The following is a 19,867-nucleotide window of genomic DNA, read 5'->3' as shown; positions in this document are numbered from 1 at the left end:
CAGTAAATTAAAGGACTTTGTGTTATAATAGGCATCAACTAAAGAACAGATAGAAAATAAAGCTTTCCTCATAATAATTGTACACTCTTTAAAAAGTAACTTTCTTTGGTGTATCTTCTCCATCATGGACAGAAGTTTATTTCTGGTAATGTCATTGTAAGAATAAAATTTCATTGGTACAGTTTTTACTTGTTTCATGTCTAAAGGCCCACAAAGCAATGGAAATCTCCAAAAAATCTATGAAGGCAATGTTTTAGGCTGAAATTAGTGATTTCAGTATTATATCTTGATTGAACTTAAATAATGCTGAAAGAGCCCTTTTCTTGCTTATTTTTAAATGTTCTACCATTCTTATGAGTTTTAATATTGCATTTTAGGAGGGTTGCATTTTTTTTTGCATTTTTCTCTTATACCTCCCATCATCTCACCCTAATATTTTTTGGTAGTAAAAATGTCAAAATAATGTATTCTTTATATGACTTTTAATGGAGCTAAAACTTGTGTCAGTCCACACTAGGTTTTAACCTGCCATTCCATTTGGATTTTACTGAGCACCTGTGGCAGCTGGGAACTGTAAGAAAAAGGATGAACAAGTGTTTATCTGACACATAGGATTCCAGCACCTACTGGGTGGACTGAAATAATCTTTTTACAAATTACTAAACTCCATTATCACAACATCAAGAGAAGGGGCTGAACACTACCTGCTAGCATCAAAGCATAAACCATTGTAGGCCAATGGAGCACACACAGGTCTCCATTTGCTTTCTTTGTGAACAATCACAATTAAATGTCCCATTCATACTACAAACTTTGGCTTGCTGCACATGGTGAAATAGAATACTTATTTTTCATAAATGACATTATCTCCTTAGTATTCTGGAAATTGATCTTTGCATTTGACACTAGTAAAATGGTATCCATGAAACAGTCTCAGATTATAATTGAATAACATGGTCTTTGGGTCCCAAGCCAGAAGTGCCACAAAGTAATAGCAATGCTTTTCCCATACTTGAAATCATCTTTATCAATTAGCAATTTAGTTTCACATTGTCCCTTAAAAAAGGCACTCCCCAGTAATTCCACTTTTCAAGATTGACCATGAAATACCTCTTTCTTAAAACAGTAATAAACAAAAGAAAGCAAATAGGAATGATGACATGACGGGAACCATCCTGATATCTTCATTAAGTGGCATGATATCTCAAACATAAACATCTGTTCATGTGTTGATTTTATACACACAATGAGAAAATAATGAGTTTATTACAAATGCCACTATTTTTCCTAAAGAGGATAAAACATTGAAACTGTGAACCATGTGCTTAATGATGTTGCTAGAGTTATCTCGTTAATGGTGCTACTGATGGTCTTACTACACTTATCTATAGTATTGTTACACCATAGTCATGATGTTACTATAATCATCTCTTTAATTCTGCATTTAAACTGCAGTCAATTGTTGGTATTTGTGGAGACTTAATGTGTTAGGAAAGAGTAAATGCCCCCATAACTATAATAGAATTGCAGAACATTAGAAATGAAAGAAAATTTAAGAGATTATCTAACTCCCTCTTTTTCTAATGAAACACTGAGAAAACCATCCATATCCCTTCAGTTTGTTTATACTTTATAGTTTAGAAGTATTTTTCATATATTAGCTCAATCAACCCTCAAAATCACCTATAATTATGTACTGTGATCCCTATTTTACATGTTGTGATTTCTACTTCATGTATGAGTAAAATTAAGGGTCAGTGAGACTAGATGGTTTGCTCAAAAAGTAAGCTGTGTTGTGGGACCAGAAGCTTTTTATTACTCCTTAAAGAAGTATTATGCAAACAAGTCTAATACCTTCTCCATTTTATTAGTTATCTTTCTATTCAACAAAAACTCCTTTAAGCATTTTTAAAGTTTTGTGAATAATACATAAAATTAATCTCCTGCACAGTGCCTTGGTGGCTCAGTGGCAGAATTCTCTCCTGCCATGCTGGAGACCCGGTTTCGATTCCCAATGCCTGCCCATGCAAAAAAAAAAAAAGAAAGAAAGAAAAATTAATCCCCTATAATCTCCTGAGTATAGAAAGTACTTTTGTGGTTGTTAACATACTGTATTAAGTATCCAGAATATACTGAATGTTCTATATTACTAGAAATTGCTTTCTTGACCTCACAGTGTTGATGATATGCCCAAAAAGCCGTGCAGAAAATATATAGGCCACATTGATGGATTGTGGACACATTTTTCCTGTCTTTTAACACAACGCTTTTTTTTTACACAAGCTTTGTGATTCTCTGTAAAATTATTCCATTAAATGTGGAAGCCACTTGGTTTGTCTAACATACTTCTACCATTGCCTGCAAGTCACCTGGTGACACAAAGTACAGATAACTCAGAACCTGTGCTTAGATTTCCTATCCTAAATGGTCTAACAGTATAGGCTAGAAAAGGAAATATGGAGATGAAGAGCAGGAAAGATGAAATCAGAAATCAAAGGAAGATTAAAAAAGAAAACCTTAGACTGAAATTAGAATCTTTTTGGAAAATAGGTCTAAGAAAGCTGATGATGTCATTCTCAAAGGACAAAAAACTCAAATGCAACTACACCATTAAACTGTTTAAATGTTAATGTCATGCAGTCTGGGGTCAATGTCAGCAAGTGTATATTGACTGCAAACTTAGAAAATCCTCATTCTGAAAGCTTGTAGCATTTTTTTATTAGAATGGTTTAAATATGGACATTAGCTTTTATGCAAGCAGGTCAAGTCTAGGTCCCCAGGAAGTCTCCAGGAGTATCAGGATACAAGAAAGTTTTAGACACCTTCTTACTCAGAGCCTCTGGACTTACCCAGACATCTCTAGATGGGATGGATAAGTCCCTAATGGGATTCATGAAAATATCATGCAGTCCTTCCAGTCAAGTTCCCTTTCAGAAAATCTACCTTTGTTACCCAAAAATACTTTTAAGAGTAAAGTGAACCACTCTAAAAGATGAAAAATGTGCTCAAAACATTCCTTAAGAACCATGGGGAGATATCAAACGTTAATTTTTCTCAGCTCTTCAAAGCAAGTCAACTAATATTAAGCACTTACTCTTCATTTTGAGTTTATATCATCAGCTTTTAGTGCTAGTAAACTCATACTCTACTTAGTATATCCCTGAGATTCAAGCTTCCTTCTTAAAGCTTCAATTCAGAGCCCAGGGACAAGGAGATTGTGTATTAATTGGTGTAAAACAGAATCCCTAACAGCCAGGAGTTCACCATCTGTTTAGGAACCAGGCTACAACAGTACCCAGCTTCAGCTATACTGGAGGCAGCACAGACCAAGTCCTAAGTGAGTGGTAATTATTGAGTGCTCTTGAGAAGGGAAAGTGCCCCACAGAAAGGGACGGAGCAGACCGAAAATGCTCCAGGAGAGACAGAGGACTTGGTCTGGACCATGAAGGAGGTTAAAGCTTATAGAAGTAGAAAAGCTGGGAGAAGAACTTTCTGACAAATTCCTGTTCATCTGAGTTTAAAAGATTGCCATTAATTTGGGGTTGTCATAGAAGCAATAGAATGTGGTACTACCTGTTGGACATGGGTTGTAAAGATGTTCACTAGATCTCTGCAGAAAGGCAGTGAGGAGATAATGCAACAAAACATTTCAAATTCCTTATATTACTTTCTTGGACAATTCTTCCAGTTTCAGAATATTCAAAGGCAATTTTTCAGATGCCTGTCATCTGTTACACTAATCACTGAGAAATTTCCAGGTTGCAAGCCATCATTCAACAAATATTGACTCTTGTGCCTACTGCATGTGCTAAGGGCTGTAGGAGTGATAAAGCTGAATGAAACACAGACCCTCCCTCAGAGACAATGAATCTCCTGGGGGGAACACTGTCTTGAAACAAATAGCTATAGTACAAAGCAGGATATAATTAATGTCAGAGATATGTATTTTTTGTATGCTAAATGGTGGGGTCACATTTTATTATTTTTCCATATGAGTATCCTGTTATTGCAGCACCATTGTTGAATTTTTTTGTTTGTTTGTTTCTTTGTTTTTTGGGAAAGGCATGGACCTGGAATCGAACCCAGGTCTCCCGCAAAGCAGGCAAGAATTCGACCCCTGAACTACGCTTGCACCCCCTGAGATGTATTGTTTTAATGTTAAGTTTAAGCATTTGACATGGAGGTGGGTTGTTGGAAAAGAAGATCATGTGGGGACCACAGAGAGTATGTCATCAGTTTCGTGAAACTCTGGCTATGCCTCTGGCTGCCGGGTACTCTGGAGAAAATGATTGACCCTTACAAAGCATTGTTTTCCCTATATATAAGATGCAAGCCTCATCTCAAGATCTTTTCAACTTGAAAAAATGTTCATAATTTTGAGGACGTGCAGAGCTAATGTGATAATAGTCAACATTGTAAAAAAATGAATAGCACATGTGTACCAAGTATGTGGACGTTTCTAAAAAACTTCTGTGTTATCTCTGCCTACTGAGATTATGGGTGCCTTTTGTTTTCATTCTGTTCATCTTAACTTTCTATTCTTTTCTACATGTGTTATTATGCAATAAGAAAGCTACCATGTTTGTTAGAAAAACATCACAGCCCTTCACACATATACACATAAAATAAAAGCATTTCAATACTGATGCTTAAAACACCTAAATAAAATGCCCACCATGGGGAGAAAAAAAAACTTAAGTACTTTTTAAATTACATGCCCGTTTACCCAATTGTTCCAGAAGATAACTTTGTCTAGGGTAGATTGCTGATGCTTGTGGTAATTTACATTTCTCACGGCCTTGAAGAGAAGGGGCCCTACAGAATTAAATTATTGTGGTACTTTCCCCCTTTGTTTTTATTGCTTAAAATATGTTATTTTACCACCAAGGCTTGGTATGCCAACCAGGCTACATGAAAAGATACACTCTTGTGTCAGACGTAAATTATCTTAATCGACAAACCATGAAAGAGGAAAGACTATTAAAATGTGGATGGAGGAAATTAAATCAGTTTAATATAAAAGTGCATTTCATAAAAATATTAATAGAAATATACGGAACAGATCAGATTGAAATGCGCAGAACAGGACAAATGCAAGGCTGCTGGAACAATATATGCTGAGAGAACAAAACATTTATCTTAATTTTAATATAATAAAGAGTAACTTTAGGTTAGTTCATTCTCAGTGAGGAAAAAGATAATGTCAGTACCTGAGTGTTCTTTTCTCCCTTCTCCCACCTAGGCGAAACTGGTCCTTGCTTATTAGGTTCTCAGTTTGTATTTCTTGCAACACATTTAGAAATCCAAGTGATCTTGCAGCCTAAGCACTCCCCATAGTTAAGATAAATGTGAAATCTTAAAGAGCTGCAGTTTCCAGGAATTAAGGTACTATCCAATGCCCCCTATGCAAATCTTCCAAGGTTCATCATTTTGGAATCAGTCGTATTTTATTGAAAGATGCTCATTTTGTTCATGATGGATTTTGTGAGAAGCGCATTTTCCAAAGAAGAACTAGTACCAAAAATCCTTTTGCCAGAAACAGCTTTTTATCTGTTTGTAAGGCTGTAGCTTAACAAATCTTGAGAAAAATAACTGCAGAAACTGTACAGAGCTAGAATTACCCCTACCTCCCTGTACCCCCCTCACATACTGTATTTGAGGCTAGATAACCTAATCAGTATTTTACCAAACTTGAGTATCATGTTATGCAAAACACCTTCACCAAAGTTATGTAGGATAACTTTGGTGCAAAACCGTGTATTTGATATTCCCCGATTGTCTCAAAAGAAAGCTGTTTGTGGTTTGCATTCCCTAGATGGAGCCCTTTGAATCCTGACAACTTGAGAAATTTATACAAGGATGATTCTTCCAAGCACCAAGGATTCCTAAATTCTGTCTGGATAGAGGTGGTGCTACTCCTCCCAGTAGCAAGAGTAAAGAGAATTCATTTTCCTTGACTCAGTTTAGAGCAGCTGCAGTGTTTCTGTTACTAATATGAATGTGGTTTTGAGATTCTAGGGTATGTTAATGAAAAAAAAAGGCTTGATTTTATAGATGTAACATGTATTATTGCAGCTTTTCCATTATCTGGTTAAAAATCTAACTACTGGTTAAGTTAAGTGGCTGTAGCAGGGACTATAGAAGATGTGTACGAATTATAATGTAGAGTCCTTGCTTCAAGTCACAGCCAATGCTGAGTCTCCCGTAGCACATTACTTCTATGCCCCCACCCACTCCTGGTACGCTGTCCACACTGACTGCCACCCACCCACAGTGTACTATCCACACGGGCCCCCACCCACCCCGAGTGTGCTACCCACACAGACCTGCCCGGGGTGCCTTAGCAGCCGAGCATTGTAGTTCCTTGAAGGCACATCATCTTCTCCACAGCACCTACTGCAGAGCGCAGGGCTTTTCTCCATGGATTCAACACCTAAAGAGTGAATGCCTGCTATGAATCAGACCCAAAGGTATGCAAGTCACTCAGTTGGCATTTGTTGAATGGAAAATACAAAGCAATTCCGTTCAGTGTTAGTATATTCCTCCTGTCAAATCTTTGATGAGAGATATGCTAAAAGAGCATAACTGTTTGATTTAAGCTTCCTTCCTTTCCCAGGCTGCAGGACTCCAGGAACCCCTGAAGTTGCACAAGGTGGTCCAGCCTCTCCCATCTCTTTTCCTTTCCCAGTCTACCCCTTGGAGTTGGTACTAATGAGCAAGGAGATATGGCCAAAGACCTAGAATAGCCAGTGACCTTTGAATAAATCTGAGGGTGGGTGTCAAAGCGGTGGGGAGCGAGGAGTGGACAGAGGAGTTGAGAGTGGAAAAAGTGCAAAGCATATGAACACTTGGCTACGCATTGTGGACCATTTTGAAATAAGGACCCTATTGTGAGTGTGTGTGTGTTATTTTGATGTGTAAACATATTTGAAAACCCACAAACAAAAATTTTAGAGAAATAGAACATTATTTCCTTTGGGCACAATAATGCAGACAGGTTTGGTCCTTTGAAATGCTTTTCCTTAAAGTCATGGCTGTTTCTCTACTGAACAGATCAATAAGGAAAAAGTAGATTGTGCTGGCAGGCACGGTTGTCTTTGTGGAAAGCAGAATGTTCAGAAGCCCTTTGTTCCCGCTTCCACTTCTCCTGTTAATCACTGCTGACAGGCAAGGGCCCAGAAAAATTAAGATAGGAACTGCCAAGGGTCAAAATATTGGGTTCCTTTTTTTTTTTAATACTGAAAGCTGTTTAACATTTTGCAGCCGAGTATCTTAAATGCGTCACACCCAGTGGATTCGGAAAAATCTGCCAATTATAAGAAGAATGGCTTGTGTGCAAACAGAAATGGAAACAAGGAAAAGCTCCACTAAAGAGATGGGACTGACTTCTCTGGCATTTTAATTAAAATATATGATGATGATGGTTATTTTAATCTGAGTAGGAAACTGATTCCCAAACATCTTTGTAATATCTGTATTGTCATATAAATATATATATATGTTAGGGTCGGGTGTGTTTCTCCCATTTCCACTCTTCGTTCATTAGCATGTATCCTAGGAAATGATATATCTTAATTAAATAATAAGTGCTTTATTTGGAAAAGGGTAACATCCCAAGCCCTGGCTATTACCAAAGCAGAAGCTTTCTCACTAGTTAGGGTGCCTAACTATTCTAACTGGAGATTTACATTTAGGATGCAATTTTCATTTCTATCTGAAAGAGTTCTTAAATGAACCAGTTGACATGATTTTGATCTGATGTATAAATAGTTTTCAAACTATATATTTTGTATTTTTCCATGCAATTATTTCAAGTAATTATTGCAATATCATTTCTGTTAGTAACTAGTGGTTCCCTTAGAATGAAAAAAGGAGAAGGAAAACCTTTTAATACAGGGCATCATTTAATGAGATGTTTTCCCCGATAGGGGTTTATGAACAGTTTTTTGTTTAGCTTAATTTTTTTTTTACCTTCAGCTGCTTTTTCCTTCCCATGTAACATTGTTTTGACTTGTATTTATTCCTGCTTTATTATAGTTCACACATATCTGTTTCCAAATGCCAGATGTGCAGTCTACAGACCCTTGCTCATAAACCTCCCATGAGTCCCGACTGCTTAAGTCCAGATGTCTCAGCCAGACATTCAAAGCGTTCAGATGAACCTCTGTTCCTCCTTCTACCCTGCTCTCTGACTGGTCTGCAGCATAGACAGACACACCGTCTCCATCCATGCCTGTCCCTCTTCCATCCTGTGTAAATCCTTCTCATCCTTCCCAGTGTGGTTTAAGCACTCTCTTCAACAAATCGTCCTGAATCCTTCCATTCACACTAGCTCACTCTCTAGTTGGACACCGATGTTCTTTGCCAGTTTGGGGATGGTTAATCCTAGGTGGTCTAGTGTGCATGCCTTTTCTCCCCAGTCAGTGATAAATACCTGAAGCGTTCAGTTCATAATTTGTTTTTAACGCCCACGCTTAGCCCCAGAGTAGGCACATCAGAAACACACGAGAAGTATTTGGTGCATTTCACACATTTGGTTGTAGACCTGGCATGCATCAGCTCCCTGTCACTGACACACAAGTGGATGGTGGGCACGGCCCTCTGTCAGCTGAGCGCATGTGCGCGGGGCCCCGATGCTGTCCCAGGGGACGCTTCCTGACTTCTGCATTTTGCATTTCAGTCCTACATGGAAGACCACTTGAAGAACAAGAACCGGCTAGAGAAAGAGTGGGAGGCACTGTGTGCTTACCAGGCGGAGCCTGACAGCTCCCTCGTGGCCCAGAGGGAAGAGAACATGCCGAAGAACCGCTCCCCAGCAGTGCTGACATGTGTGTATCACCCCCCCCCCCCAGGGAGAGGATGGCCCCATGTGCATGTCACCCCCCCCCAGGGAGAGGACGGCCCCATGTGCGTGTCACCCCCCCAGGGAGAGGACGGCCCCATGTGCGTGTCACCCCCCCCCCCCAGGGAGAGGACGGCCCCATGTGCGTGTCACCCCCCCCCCCCCCAGGGAGAGGACGGCCCCATGTGTGTGTCACCCCCCCAGGGAGAAAACAGAGGTCCTCCGGAGCTTTCCTCTGGGCATGGGCAGGAAGGTGGTCGGTGATAAGACAGGGATTCCATCAGAATTTACAGGTCAAAAAAAGGAAATCCTAGAATCTTATTTTGCTTTAGAGACTAACCTGGGAAGTTACAGACCTTTATAACATTCAAGCCACACTTGTGAGTATAAATTATTTCCTTACAGTTTAGTCGAGTTTTAGAACAGGCCCTTCATTTTTTTGAGGTATTTGAAGGGCCCTTTGCCCCTAAAGAGCTCTAAAAAAGAGAAAGGTTATGCTTTATAGGTTTTAAATTTACATGGAAAGCAAATCAACTAATAACCCAACTGACAGATATTTGTTGAGCACCTACTTTGTTCTGGGTACTGTTGATAGACTTTGGGATGTAAAGACGAACGAGCCATGGTCATTTTGTCATCAGAAAGCATTTAGTTTGGGGGAGGAGGAGGGGAGGCTTCAAACTGGATCTTAAATAACTCATTGATTCGGGGTAAAGAGACATTCAGTATGCATGCACTGAATGTCTCCTGTGTGTCTGGTGGTTTACTTAGGCTAATAGTTCTTTTATGATAAATGTTAAAATTCAAAGCTCTTTCCTCTGAGCAGATTCTGTTCTCGGGCAATGATAACCCCAAAACGTGACAGAAACCTGCCAGTGGTGTTTCCCTCAGCACACCCTTGTGTTCGGTCTGTGCTGTGCTAGACCTGTGGATTCATGTGCAAAGAATGTAGTAGTATAGTACAAGTTCTGTCCTCCAGCTCAGAAGCTGAGCAGTCAGTGCTGATGCTGCCTGTCACATAGGACCAGGGCCCCTGGGAGTGCTTTGAAATTTCTCTCTTTGATCAGAGCACTCAGACACTGACTATATTAGAGCCAGAGGGAAAGACTAAGAGGAAATAACTTCTTTATTTATCACTATGATTGGAAGTTAGAAAGAGGCTGTAATTTGACTACCTCCTCTCCACTAACTCCTTTCCTCAAAGGTTTGGGAATACATACATACAGAACTTGGGGTTCTTAACTGTACTGTGTTGTAAAGAAACAGCTCTGTTTAGAGGTTGCAAGGTTGGTCAGGGGAAACAGTACAGGGTCAAGAGCTGGATGGGACAACCCTAGAAAATAAAAGTATTTTCACAGATAAATGGGTCTACTTTGAATAGCCTTGTATCACCTGCTTCCATCTCCGTACTCTTAGCCTTCTTAACTGTTAGAAGGAAATAGTATCATCAGATTTCAACCTTCATATCTTTCCAAATAGAATACTAGGGGGGAAATGGCATTAAACTCTTGTTGGACTTGCCAAACTCCAGTAGAGATAATTACCTCTTCTCTTTCTCAAATCCCTGCTTCATTTTGTCTGGCAATTATACTCTTTATGGAGCAGAATTGGCTCTGTGATGGAACTATAAAGTGTTACACAATGTTCCCTCCAAGTGGCTCTATGTCTCTGAAAGCTATTATTGATTTATTATAAACAGGTAGATTAATGAAAACTGTAAGTGCGATTAGAATCTTCCTCCTCACCGATTTCCACAATTTTGACAATAATATTTTCATTCTTGTAGTGTCTCAGGCTATAAAACCTTGGAACCATATCCTTTCACAAAACTTTCACCAAGTCTGTCATTTCTTTGTTTGACAGTTCCCTTAGAAGTAGTGCCCTTGCCGTCTTCTCATACCCACCACCTGGTCCCAACCCTCACTGGGCCTTTGAGGCTTGCATGTGTAATTCTACTAAAAACCAATAAAAAGGCCGGGACGTGATCTTCCTGACTCTAGTTTCTCCCCTTTGAGAGCCTGGAGGTAGCTGCCCAATTTATCTTTATAAAGTAGCAATTATCATGTTATTCCTCTACTCAAGAGACTCAAATGATGCCTTGCTTTCAAGATGCTCCCTAAGCCGGATTCACCAAATTTACCCTCCTGGATATCCCATGACTTTCTAGCATCTGTCTTTCCCTTCAGCCCAGGGGTCACCCTCCACACACCCTGCCCCTTCCCACCTTTCTTTAAGACTTTGCTCATTTGATTCCTGTCTGAAATGTTTTTCCTGTGTCCCGACCCTGGAGCTATTCCAGCTAGGGCTGGAAGACAATAGCTAGCAAGTTGCATAGGAAATTCAAAAGTGGTGGGGCTGTCTGCTCGGAGGGCCCTTACAACACAGAGAATCTATCTACATCCTAATTATCTTTCAAAGGAGAGGGGAAATACATTTATTAAGTGATTGACTGGCACTGTGCTAGGACCATTTTATATTATCTCAGAAGTTTAAACAATTTAATTTGCTGTTCAAGTTTTTTGCACTTTAGAAAATTATGCAATATTCTAGTCATCTGCTTTTTAAATTAAGAATGGGAATATGATGCTATTTTGATGTACTATCTTAAACAACAAAAGATGTGATTCTGTATTATAATAACAGGAGAGAAAATAGACACCGAAACAGTAAAAGTAATACTTAGAAAGAGATAAAACCAAAGAGAACAAAAAGCAGAAGCCCCAAATGCATAAAGTTAGAGAGAGATATACATAATGTAGTATTCTTACATTTTGAATTTTTAGGAAACTATGACTAAGGAGATTACAAAGTTCTGCAACCAAAGGCAGAGCTGCCAGCATGCCTCCCTACCTCTTGAATTGCCTTAGAGATGTGGCCAGATGAAAACAAATGTCAAATCTGGATTCCCTGTTTCCAGAAATCAGGTTCACTGCAATGGTACCATGCTTCTGCTGCCATTATAAATTAAATAATTGTCACCATTTACTGACCATATCACGTGCACATCACATGCAAGTTTCATCCTAGTGCCTTGCACATAGTCATCTCAAATTATCACAAGGAATCATTTCTCCACATTTGACAAGTGAGGAAACTGGGATGTAAACCCAGGCCTTACATGCCAGCATGCCAAATGCAAATTCTTCATGTACTACATAGAAAGCTGCCTCCTATAAGCCTAAGATTTTTTTTAACGAAAAAGTATACATAAATTTCAAGCTACCACAGAAATGAATATTTGACATATATGCAAGGACTGCATTACTTGGTCTGAGGACAGTATTCCCTAAATATACAGAAAATATTCTCTTTCCTAATATACATTTGGTTTTAATTATTTTCAAACTGTAAGCAGAATTTTCTTAAAGGAATATTCTGCTTTTGTAACTTCTGAGTGATCAAAACCTATCCTCTGATTTGTTTTAAAAAATCAGTGAGTAGAGACAGGCCACGATGGCGCAGCAGGCAGAGTTCTTGCCTGCCATGCTGGAGACCTGGGTTCAAATCCCAGTGCCTGCCCATACAAAAAATAAATGAATAAATAAATGGGATTACAGGAAGATGGCAGAGTAAGAAACTCCAGGAATTGGTCCCTCCCATTAAATAGGCAGGAATTATCTGAATCCACTATTTTGAAACTCCAGAGTCCAGTAGAAAACTGTACAGCATCTAGAGAAGAACAGGAGGAAGAGATTATGGTACATACTAGCAAATTGCTCTCTGCCCCCTGCGGTTACTAATTGTGGCAGGCAGCAGTCAAGTGCAGCCCCTGGAGTAGTCTGCTGGTACCAGAAAAGGACGTAAACATTCTTCCTCAGAGTTACAGAGGACAGTTGAAAAGCTGCATTTGCTAGATAGGGGCCAAATCAAGAAATCCCAGTTTTGGGGAGCCAGGAAAGAAGCTCCTAGCAGCCTTCCTGGCCCCATCTTCATCTTCTCCCCAGGGCAGTATGGAATCAGCCAGTGCTCCCATGGAGGATCCCTGGCCTCCTTCCAGCTGGGGAAGAATGACGTCGGAAATTCCTTTCTTGCTTGCTCCCCTCCGAGAATGTGTCCTTCAGGCGAAAGGAGCTTGAGACAAAAAACACTGTAAGAAACAATTGAGGCTGACAGCATGGAGCAAAGGCTGACCTGCTCTGAGACCTGCAATAGAACACCCAGGAGAAGGAGAAATTCTGTTTCAGGAAAGTAGAGGGGGAATTGCAATTCCTAAAAACAGAGGAACTCCTAAGACTATTCGCAAGCATAAGACAAAAGCTCAGAAAAGAAGGGGGTACCTGTACTTCGCATTCATCTTGGGCTGAACTTCTTCCCAGGAGGGCTGAGCTATGATGGAGAGTACTAGTCAATGGCAGGCCAATAAGGAAGACAGTCTAAGGCGTTGTTTGCTTAGGTTTGCTTTGTTTTGGTACCTCCTAACACTTAAGAAAATCTTGTCATGTCACCAGCTGGTAACTAACTAAAGAAACAGAACTGTCAGGGGAAAAGTCCCAGAGTTAACATTTTAAAATATTAAAGTGCACAGTATGCAACAAAAGATTACAAAACAAAGGAGCGGGATATGATGGCCGTTTCCAAAGGAACAAGATTTAAAATCTAGAATAAGAATAAATGAAGAAGACCAGACTCTGAATATAACTAATGAAGACTTTAAAAAAACAGATCCTCAATATGTTCAAGAAAATGAAGGAGAATACAAAGAAAGAACCAAAGGACATCAGGAAAACAATGAATTAACAATATAAGAATTTAAATAAGGAGATAGAAATTTTAAAAAGGAAGCAAACTGAGGGTCAGGGTGGCTCAGTGACAGAGTTCTCACCTGCCATGCCGGAGACTTGGGTTCATTTCCCAGTGCCTGCCTGTGTGAAAAAAAAAGGGAGCAAACTGAAGCACTGGAATTAAAGACCACAATAACTGAAATGAAAAATTCCCAGGTAGGTTTGAAACCCAGCATATTGGAGCTGGCAGAAGAAAGAATTAGAGAACTCAAAGACAAGACAATGAAATAAGTTTGACCGAGGAGCAGAAAGAAAAAAATTATAAAAAATGAAAACCTAATCGACCTCTGGGACATCGTCAAACCTAACAATATGGGCGTTATGGGAATCTCAGAAGAAGAAACAGAGAAAGGAGCAAAAGGAATATTGAAAAAATTTTATTATAGAAAATTTCTCACATTTAGCAAAAGATGTGAATATGTACATCCTAGAATCCCAGAAACACCAAATGGAATGAACTTGAAAAAAAAAAAGTCTTGTCACATATTGATGAAACCATTGAATGAAAATAACAAGGAGAGAGTTCTAAAAGCTGCAAGACAAAAGCAGTATGTATGTAGAAGGCAGTCCTTATTAGATGAAGTGCTGATTTCTTATCAAAAACCTTGGAGACAGGAAAATAGTAAGTTGAAGTGCTAAATAAAAAAAAAAAAATTGACCAAAAAGAATTTTATATCAAGCAACACTTTCTTTCAAAACTGAGAAAGAGACCAAGATATTCCCCAGAGAAACAAGATCTGAGGGTGAAAGGAAAGGACACTAAACAGTGTTTTAAAGTGGCATAAAGAAATAAAGAACCATGGTAAAGTAACCATTGGTAATTATAAATGCCAATACCACTGTAGTGTATTTTTGGTAACTAACTCCGTGCCTTACTCCCTATAGTGCTAAAATGCAAATGCATAGAAACTAATGATAAATCTATTATTTTGGCTGTATAATGCATAAAGGTATAATAAGTACAAAAAAGGGGTAGAGGGACAAGGGAGATAGGAACAGTGTATGTATGGGCTATTGGTGACAAGTTGGCTTCAAATCACATGTGATATATATTTAGGATGTTAAATTTTAACCCTATGGTAACTGCAAGGAAAATATATGAAAAATGTATCTAGAGAGAAATGGGAAGGAACTCAATATGGTACAGCACAAAAAATCAAATAAATATGAAAGCAGGCATTAATGGAAGAATTGAGGGGCAGAAAAGGTATAAGACTTACAAAAACTAAATAGCAAAATGGGCAGAAGAAAGTTCTGCATCATCAATAGAGGCTTTAAATGTAAATGGATTAAACTCTCCAGTCAAAAGGCAGAGATTGGCAGAATAGATTAAAAAGTATGACTCAACTACAAGCTATCTGTAAGAGGCTCATCTTAAATTCAAAGACACAACTAGGTTGAAAGTGAAACGATGGGAAAAAATATACCATGCAAGTAGTAACCAAAAGAAAAGAGAGCTGGGGTAGCTATACCAACATCAGATAAACTTTAAGTCAAAAACTCTTATGAAAGGCAAAGATGGTCTTTATATTCTGATAAAGAGACAAATATAACAAGAAGAAGTAACAAGTATGAATACATATGCATCTAAGAGCAGAGCCCCCAAATATATCAAGTGAATGCTGACAGATGTGAAGGGAGACTTTAATATACTATTTTCAATAATGGATTGAACACATAGACAGAAGATCAGTAAGGAAATACAGGTCTTGAATGGTTGCCTAAACCAACTAGACCTTGCAGACATATATAGAACTTTACCTGGCAATATCAGAATATACATCCTCTCAAGTTCACATAGATCATTCTCTAGTATAGGCCGTATTTTAGGTTACAAAGCAAGTCTCAACAAATTAAAAAATACTGAAATCATACAATGTATCTTCTCCAACACATGAAGGGAGAAATGAAGAATTTACAAATATTTGGAAATTAAACAACATATTCTAAATAACCAATGGGTTAAAGAGGAAACCACAAAGGAAATAAGGAACTATATTGGGGTTAATAAAAATGACAGCACAACGACAAAACTTGTGGGATGCACAGAGGCAGTGGTGAGAAGGAAGTTTATACCTCTAAATGTTTACATGGAAGATTGATTTCATATCAGAAACCTAACCTCAAAACTGGAAGAACTAGGACAAGAAGAGCAAACTAAACCCAAAGCAAGCAAAAGGAAGAAAATAACAAAGATTAGAGTGGAGGAAAATCAAATAGAGAATTAAAAACAATAGAGATAATCAACAAAAACAAAATTTGGTTCTTCAGAAAGATCTATGAAATTGGCTAAGCTTTAGCAAGACTGGCAAAGAAAAAGAGAACACAAATGATGAAAATCAGAAATGAGAAATGGAACATTTCTACCAACCCAACAGTAATAAAAAGGACTATAAGAGGATAATGTAAACAACTATATGCAACGAACTAGATAAGCTAGATGAAATGGAAAAATTCCTAGAAACACACAAACTACTACTAATTCAAGAAGAAACAAACCAATAACTAGTAAAGAGGGTAAATCAGTAATCAAAAAATCTCCCAGGTGGGCAGTGGTGGCTCAGTGGCAGAATTCTCGCCTTCCATGCCAGAAACCTGGGTTCAATTCCCAGAGCCTGTCCATGCCAGAAAAAACAAACGAACAAACAAACAAAAACTCCAAAGAAAAGCCTAGCACCTGATCACTTCAATGGCATCAGATCGCTTCAAAGGAAATTTTGCCAAATATTTCAAGAAGAGTTAGCACCAATTCTGCTCAAACTCTTCTAAAATATTGAAGAGTAGAATACTCCCTAATTCTTTCTATGAAGCCAACTTCACCCTCAAACCAAAGCCACAAGAAAAGAAAGTTACAAACCAATATCTCTTATGAACATAGATGCAAGTTATTGACAAAATACTAGCAAGTAGAATCCAACAGCATATTAAAAGAAGTATACACTTTCATCAAATGGGATTTATCCCTGGTACAACAAGGATGGTTCAACATAAGAAAATCAATGTAATATACCACATTAACAGAATGATGGAAAAAACACATGATTATCTCAATGGATGCATAAAAGATATGTGACAAAACCTAGCCCCTCTTCTTGATAAAAACTCTTAGAAAACTAGAAATAAATGGAAACTTCCTCAATAAAGGGTATTGTGGAAACCCCACAACTAACTTCATATTTAATGGTGAAAGATGGAAAACTTTGCCTGTAAAATCAAGAACAAGACAAGATGTCCACTGTCACCACTGTTATCTGACATTATACTGGAAGTTCTAACCAGAACAATTAGGAAAAAAAAGGAAAGGAAATAAATGAGGTCCAGATTGGAAGGGAAGAAGTAGAACTTTCCCTATTTGCAGATGACATGATCCTATATAAAGAAAATCTTGAAAAATCAACACACAGCTCTTAGACTAACAGATGAATTCAGCAAAGTGGCAAAATACAAGCTCAATACCTAAAAATCATTAGGTTTCTATACACTAGTAATGAATGATTACAATAAGAAAGCTAGAAAAAATTATACTTATAGTAGCAACTGGTAGAGTCAAATATATGGTAATAAATCTAACCAAGAGTGTAAAGAACTTGTACCCAGAAAACTACAAAACATTACTAAAAAGTATCAAAGAAGGCCAAATAAATGAAAGGACATACCATGTTCATGGATGAGAAGACTAAATATTGTGAAGAAGTCAATTTACATAAAGCAATTTACAGATTCAATGCAATCCCAATAAAATTCCAACAATCTTCTTTGTAGAAATGGAAAAGCCAAATATCAAATTTGTATTGAAGGATAAGGGGCCCAAAATAGCCAAGCCATCTTGAAAAAGAAGAATGAATTTGGAATCCTCACCTTTCTGATTTTAAAACCTATTATAAAGTGACAGTAATCAGAACAGCATGGTACTAAGCACAAGGACAGACATATAGACAAATGAAGTAGAATTTGAGAGCTCAGAATTCAACCCTCACATTTATGGCCAACTGATTTTTAACCAGGGAACAAATATTGGTCAATTGTGGAAGAATAGTCTCTTCAACAAATGGTGCTGAGAAAACTGGATCCCCATGTGTTTAAAAAAGAAAAAGGCCAACCCCTATCTATATCTTATATACAAACAAAACTCAAAGTGGATCAAAGACCTAAATATAAGAGTCAGAACTATCAAACTCCTAGAAGAAAGCCTAAGGATGCATCTTCAGGGGCTTGTGTTTGGCAATGATTTCTTAGATTTTACACCCAAAGCAAAAGCGACAAAAGAAAAAAATTAAATGGACCTCATCAAAATGAAAATGTTTTGCACCTCAAAGGACTTGAAAGTAAAATGACAGCCTACACAATGGGAGAAGATATTTGAAAACTACATATCCTATAAGTGCTTAATATCCAGAATGTACAGAGAAATTTTTCAAATCAAGACAACCCAATTTTAAAAATGGGCAAAAGCTTTGAATGGGCTTTTCTCCAAAGAAGATAACTAAATGGCCAAAAAATACATGAGAAGATTCTCAACATCATTAGACATTAAGGAAATCTAAATCAAAACCCCAATGAGAGGGCAGGCCACGGTGGCTCAGCAGCTAGGAATGCTTGCCTGTGATGCCAGAGGACCCAGGTTTGATTCCCGGTGCCTGCCCATGTGATTAAAAAAAAAAAAACAAAAACAGTGAGATACCATTTCATACCCACTGGAATAACTACTATTAAATATACAGAAAAGCATAAGTCTTAAAGAAGACAAGGATAAATAGAAACACTCATTCATTATTGGTAGGTATGTAAAATGGTGCAGCTACTGTGGAAGACAATTCAGCAGTTCTTGAGAAAGTTAAGTATAGAATGACCATATTGATCCAGCTATTGCACTTCTAGATGTATACCAAAAAAAAAACTGAAAGCAGGGACTCGAACAGATATTTGCAGACCATGCAAATATTGTTCGCAGTGGCATTATTCACAATTGCCAACTGATGGAAGCAATCCAAGTGTCTACCAACCTATGAATGAATAAAGAAAATGTGGTCTATATACTTAATAGAATATTATTCAGCTGTGAAAAAGGAATTTCGTCCTTATACATGTGACAACATCAATGAACTTTGAACTCATCATATTGAGTCAAATAAGCCAGATACAAAAGGGCAAATATTGTATGACCTTACTGTTATTAAATAATTAAAACTAGCAAACTCATAAAATAAGAATCTAGAATATAGATGGGGTAGGGAATATATACAGAGTTTCTATTTGAGTTGATAGAAAAAGTTTTGGTCATGGATGGTGAGGATGGTAGCACAAAATCATGAATGCAATTAACAGTACTGAATTATATATTTGAATGTGGTTAAATTATAAATTTGAACTTTTAGGTTGCATATATATCACTATGACAACAATTTAAAAAGAAAATAATCAGTAGGTGGATAATTCTCCTAAATCTGATGACAAATCAAGAATTTTTTATCTCTCATATGAAAATAGTCTGAACATATATCTCATTTATACAAAAAAAAGTTACATGTAGAAATATATTCTCGGCCTGGCTGTCGTTCTCTCTCTCTCTTTCTTTCTTCCTTCCTCCCTTCCTCCCTCCCCTCCTTCCTTTCCCTTCCTTTCTTTCCTTCCCCTTTTTCTTTCTTTTTTTTCCTTCTTTTTCAGAGCCAGCTGAATATCTGCCTCTTGGCTTTGGGAAAGGTGTTGGTTTGTTGATATTGAAAATAAAATATCTAGCAAATTATTTGTGGACTTTTTGCTTTGCTCCCAAGGACTTTTTTTTAAAAGGTCACGGGGAAAGACAAAAATTATTTTTTAGAAGCACACAGTCATCTTTTTTAGGCTATTGCTCTAGAGATAGAGATCATCTAAAAATGTTATCTATAAATTGTAGTGGCACATACACTTTCCATGAGCTATTTAGTACCCTCTAGTGCTTAGAACAGAGGTCCAGCTGGTTTATCAAATTATACACCACGTTGACTTTCTACACTATTTAACCTCTCAAAGTTCAGATTTTATATGCTCTTTACTCTTTGTCTTGAAGCCTAGACTAATAAATTCTTGAGATGTCTAGCCACATATAGTGTTATTATCTATACTTCTCATCTTTCACTTTCTCATATTATTTTCAGAATCTTAAAGAGTTGTGAGGTTATCTCAGATGGTGTTTAAATAGCCTGAAATTTAGAAATTGCTGGTCAGTAGTCGGCCCACACTCTTTTGGGCACACTCTAGTTAGAAA

The 19,867-nt window shown here is 37.8% G+C and overlaps 1 protein-coding gene across 2 annotated transcripts in view; it reads left to right on the top strand.

Annotated features, from left to right (window-relative positions):
• PTPRN2 (protein tyrosine phosphatase receptor type N2) overlaps window positions 1-19,867 on the top strand; it is a 1,272,212-nt gene that overhangs the window by 1,179,212 nt on the left and 73,133 nt on the right. For both annotated transcript variants that reach the window (XM_077151559.1, XM_077151568.1), the window contains one exon: window positions 8,681-8,828. In XM_077151559.1, coding sequence (XP_077007674.1) covers window positions 8,681-8,828 — 148 coding nt within the window. The remainder of the gene's footprint in view (window positions 1-8,680; window positions 8,829-19,867) is intronic.

This window comes from Tamandua tetradactyla, chromosome 1 (assembly GCF_023851605.1).
Source record: "Tamandua tetradactyla isolate mTamTet1 chromosome 1, mTamTet1.pri, whole genome shotgun sequence".
In the NCBI taxonomy this organism is placed as follows: Eukaryota; Metazoa; Chordata; class Mammalia; order Pilosa; family Myrmecophagidae; genus Tamandua; species Tamandua tetradactyla.
Note: the sequence above shows the minus strand (reverse complement) of the source record. Positions and strands in the feature narration are given on the sequence as shown.